Genomic DNA, 4,969 nt, shown 5'->3' with positions numbered 1-4,969 from the left:
TATCTTAAATATTTATAAACCATTTAGACCAACTTTTTTCATACGTCATATCATTACAATAATAAATAAAAAATTTATTAAAAATTTTATTCTTCATTTAAAAAAAAAAATTTGAAATTAAATTTGAAATAATTAAAACAAAAACTTTATTGATACTTATTAACAATATATGTAGACAAAAAAAAATGAATTGTAGAATGAGATATAATTTTAAATAAAAAAATTAGCAGTAATGAATATGCTGTTTTTCACGTGAATTTTGTTATATTCTTGGTATGCTTTTACAACTTTCTATACCAAATAACAGCACTAAATTATACATTAAAAACATTAGTAAATATAAAAAAAAAAGTTTAATGAGCTTAATTTGTTTATTTGTATTTTATTTTTTTAACAAATATATATTAGGTGTAAGTAATTTATAAATTATAATTTAAAATTAAAAAAAAAAAATATTTTCAATATTGTTATGTTAAGTCATTTTAATTGAAATGATTAAAAATAATTTAATAGAAAAATTATAAAAATTTTGTAAATATGTGGTGAACTTTAATCACTTTATTAAACTCTTCTCTGAAGGGTGGGTTTAAATAACAATAAAGGGTATCTGAGCGTTATCTTTATTTTTAATTATTATTTAAAAATGTCACAAGGTGTTACACACATGTATGACAATTGATTTATATATATGTGTAATTATTTGTTATCTTATTCAAATAATTTTAAAAATTATAATTTTTAATTATATGTTTATCTATACACTGTTTAGAGAGTTATAATGGAAAAAGGTTATATAATTTAATAGAGATAAAAATAAAACATTATATTTTAGTTATATTTAAATAAAAGTTTACATATAAGTGTGGTCTTTACCGTAAACTTACTTATTATACAATATATAAAATTTTCAATTTATTATCAATCATGGTATATTATTGATAAATGGCATATCTTAATAGAAAAAATAAAGTTTTTGCTAATAAAATTTTTTTTTTTTGAAAATTAAAACAAATATTTATTTCTAATATATAACTATAAATAGCAATTAAATAAAATTGCCAACCTTCAAATAACTATAATTATAAAAAATTTTTGATTATATAATACAATATTTTAGATAAGACCTTTAACATAGTATGATGAACTGTACAATTCACGGGAAAAGTATTAAAATGATAAGATGTTAATAATTATTGATATACCTAAACATAATAATGTATTAAAAAAATTATCTTTACATTATCTTTTGTTGTAATTATTGAATATTAATAAAAAAATTTTTTTTCTACTTTTATTATATTTGTATGCATATATATATATATAAATGATAACAAAATTTTAAAAATGTTAAAACATATTTTTTATATCATAAGTACTAGAAATATTATAGAAATTTACGTGATAAAATTTTTATTTTTTTATAAAAAAAAAATAAAGGAAATAATTTAATTAATATAAATAAATTTTTAATTTTGATTTAAATAAAGACTTGTCAATTAAATTATATATCTTAAAATTATAATATAAAAATTCTAAAAAAAATTTGTTAATTTATATATAAAATAGTTGTTCTACTAGTCTTGTTCATGACATAAGACATATGCAAAAACCTTTTGTTATTATTTGTTAATAAATAATTATATTATATATCATTTAATTAAAAAAATCTTAAAATTTATATAACCTTTAAAAGTTATCCAAATTAATTAATTAGTAATTAGAAATATTTTATACTAAATGATAATGATATGTTCAAATTTATTAATTAGAAGTCTAATTAAGTAAACATTTCAAACATTAAAAAAAACAAGAATGTAGTAAAAGTAAGATATTTTAAAGTTTATAATTATAAAAATAACAATAATTATCGTCTACAATATGATGGATAAATGATGACAAACTAAACAACTTTTAATGATCACTAGATGGTAACTTGAAACAACATAAATAATATTTACATTGAAGAAAATGTTTAAACTTATAATTGTTTCAGTGAAATGTAGTTATAATAATCATAAAATTAGGAAAAAAAAAGGTAAAATGATTATTTTTAAAGGTAAATGTTGATTAAAATTTCTTATATTTGGTAGAGGTAAATATAAATTATAAAATAAATATTTGAAAAAAAAATTGCACTAAAAAAATATAATAATAGTAATAAAATAAAATTATGTAATAATATTATTAAAAAAAATGCTTAAGTAAGAGGAAGCTTTAAGAACTCGATATCAGAATTTTGTTATTTTATTAAAAATATGATTTTTGTAAATTTTAAAACCAGTTATAAATATATTATTAAATGTTTCAGATCAGTAAAAGCAAGTTTAATATTTAATGTATTATATATTAGTATTGTGTGGCCAGATATTTAATGAATAGTTTTGTTTGATATATATTATTTTCACTAAATATTATCTATATTTACTTTATATATACTATTATATACCTTAACAATTATATAAATTACATCATAAAATAATCAATTTTAAAATTATTAAACTATAAATAGTTATGTTAATTAAACTTGCTTTTTGTTTTTTTTTTCTATTGATATATTTTAATACATACATAAAAACAACTAAAAAAATAAAAAAAAAGTTAGAATTATTTATTTTATATCCTTTAAATATCTTTAACAAGCACAGGTGACAATAGGTAAAAAAAAAAGATTTGTTTCTTTTTTTGTTGTTAAAAAAAATTTTTTTTAATAACATGTATTATTATTATTGTTGTTTTGTTAAAAATATTTATTCCATTAAATCAACAATATGATCAAATTTAAAAAAAAAGAAGAAAGAATAAAACATATTTATTGCATCAATACGTGTAAAATATTATGGTGTTATCGTAAAATGATAATTAATTTTTAAATGAATAATTTTGGATTTTTAATTTCTAGTTAAATTATTCATTACTATTTAGTTTGGTGCTGCTGGGCGCATTAAATTATGTGGGTACTCTCCTTTAGTTTTGGGACTGAACAAAAGATTTGATCGATGTGGTATAGGATCATGTGGTCCAGGTGTAGGAACATGACCAGCACAATAAACCTATAAATAAATATACATTTTTTTTTATAATTAAAAAAAAAATAATAAAAATAATTTATTTACCTCTAAATCTTGTGTATCATTCCTGTTGTTGTGATAAGTTTTTAAAGACAATCTTGTTCCACAAATCCAACATTTAAAACAACCCTTATGAAATAGAGATCCATCTTTAAGAGGCCCAACTTTATCATTAAAATAAGTTGGTCTTTTACAACGGAAACAAGGTTCTTTCATATCTAAAATAATTTAAATTTTATAATTGAAAATATAAAAAAAATGATATAAAAATATAATAAATAATATAAATTTATGGAAAGAAATAATTTTAAATTTTAAGGTATAAAATTTATACAATGAGTAAATTTAATACTACAATCAAATAGATGAAATGATTTCTAAGATTGTATAACAATATTACAAATTTTAAGCGTACCATCACTTCTCTACGTTTTTACGTTTCAGTATAAAATGTCTTTCACTTATTATATATATATATTATATACATGTGTGTGTGGGACCATATTTAAAATTTAGTTATAATAATGATAATATACGGAATTTTTAGTATGAAGAAATAAAATTAAAATGTTAATAAAAGAATTTGAGAATATAAAGTAGAGATATTTTATACTGAGGTATTTACTACTTCTATAATTTCTGAGTTCACATAAATTCGACTTTTGTAAATATTATCTAAAGGTGTAGGTGGTAGTCACATTTGTTAAATAGTACACATTTCTACACCCAACAGAAGAATGAAAAGAAGATTCTGCATGTTAAATAAATATTAGAATCAAGGGATATAATCAATATAACTTATATTTTAAAAAACTTTTATATGTTAAAATCAAACAAATTACCTTACATTTTGTTTAAAATTTAACGGAAAAAATGAAGATTTTAATTATTGTTTAACATTTAAACAAAATTTCACTTTTTTTTTATTTAGCATTTTTTTTTATTATCTTTTATATCTGAAGAGAGGGGTAGAAAAAAATGTTATAAAATAAATATATTTAGTAAAAAAATGTAGATTAAAATACTTGTAAAAAAAAATTTAAATGAAAGTTTAAATAAAAAATTTTTAACAAACAGATTTGATTATCAACAAAATGAAAATGATTACACTTTTAATATATATATATATGTAATTATATATTTAACAAGATTTTTATTAAAGTATTTAAATATAATCTAACAATCTAAAAGTATTTTTACTTATCCTTCTAATTCTACCTTAAACATTTTATTATATATTTTGATAAATGTTCAAGTACCATAATATTTTTTCTTTATAATAATTTAAATAAAAAAAAAAGTATTAATATTTATTTAAATAGTTATTAGAAAAGTTTAAGGTGTCTTATTGAAAATAACAAAGTATAATATTATAAAATTATCTTTTCTCCTTTGAAACAAGAAGTTTTAATAAAATTTAATATTATAACACCTGAAAGTTGTCCTATATACAAAATAAATATTCTAAACACAAAATTTTCACATAAAATAATTGTTGGATTACTAAACATTTTTAAATAAAAAGTTAACTTAATATTGTTCATAATTTGTTTGATTTTTAGTAGAATAGAGGACTGGTTGACTAAATTTTAAGATTTATTCCTAAGAATGGTTAAAAAGTTAATATAAATAAATATAACAATTTAATAATATGTTTTGATTACTTATATAAATACACATTTTTTTTTAACAATTACAATAATTTTTAAAATAATAAAGAAATACTTTTTTTTTATCAATCAAAATAAATGAAAATCAAAAAAAATAAAATATTATATAAGTGTTCTTAAAATACATTAAGTGTCAAGAAAAATAATATAAAACACAAAGTTCTATTATTACAAATAAAAAAAAAATTATAAGAATATCTTATTAAACTTTTAAATAGACAACTATAATGT

General features: G+C 17.3%; 1 protein-coding gene across 1 annotated transcript; it reads right to left on the bottom strand.

Annotated features, from left to right (window-relative positions):
• Positions 1-2,918: 2,918 nt before the first annotated feature.
• On the bottom strand, positions 2,919-4,330 carry SRAE_X000114800 (Kyphoscoliosis peptidase; the record flags this gene model as incomplete). Its single annotated transcript, XM_024645697.1, has 4 exons — positions 2,919-3,050; positions 3,114-3,286; positions 3,484-3,491; positions 4,287-4,330. The coding sequence occupies 4 exons, from the start codon at positions 4,328-4,330 to the stop codon at positions 2,919-2,921; spliced, it is 357 nt and encodes a 118-aa protein (XP_024498611.1).
• Positions 4,331-4,969: the final 639 nt, after the last annotated feature.

This window comes from Strongyloides ratti, scaffold srae_chrx_scaffold0000002 (genome assembly GCF_001040885.1).
Source record: "Strongyloides ratti genome assembly S_ratti_ED321, scaffold srae_chrx_scaffold0000002".
Lineage (NCBI taxonomy): Eukaryota > Metazoa > Nematoda > Chromadorea > Rhabditida > Strongyloididae > Strongyloides > Strongyloides ratti.
This window is presented reverse-complemented; position numbering and strand designations above follow the sequence as displayed.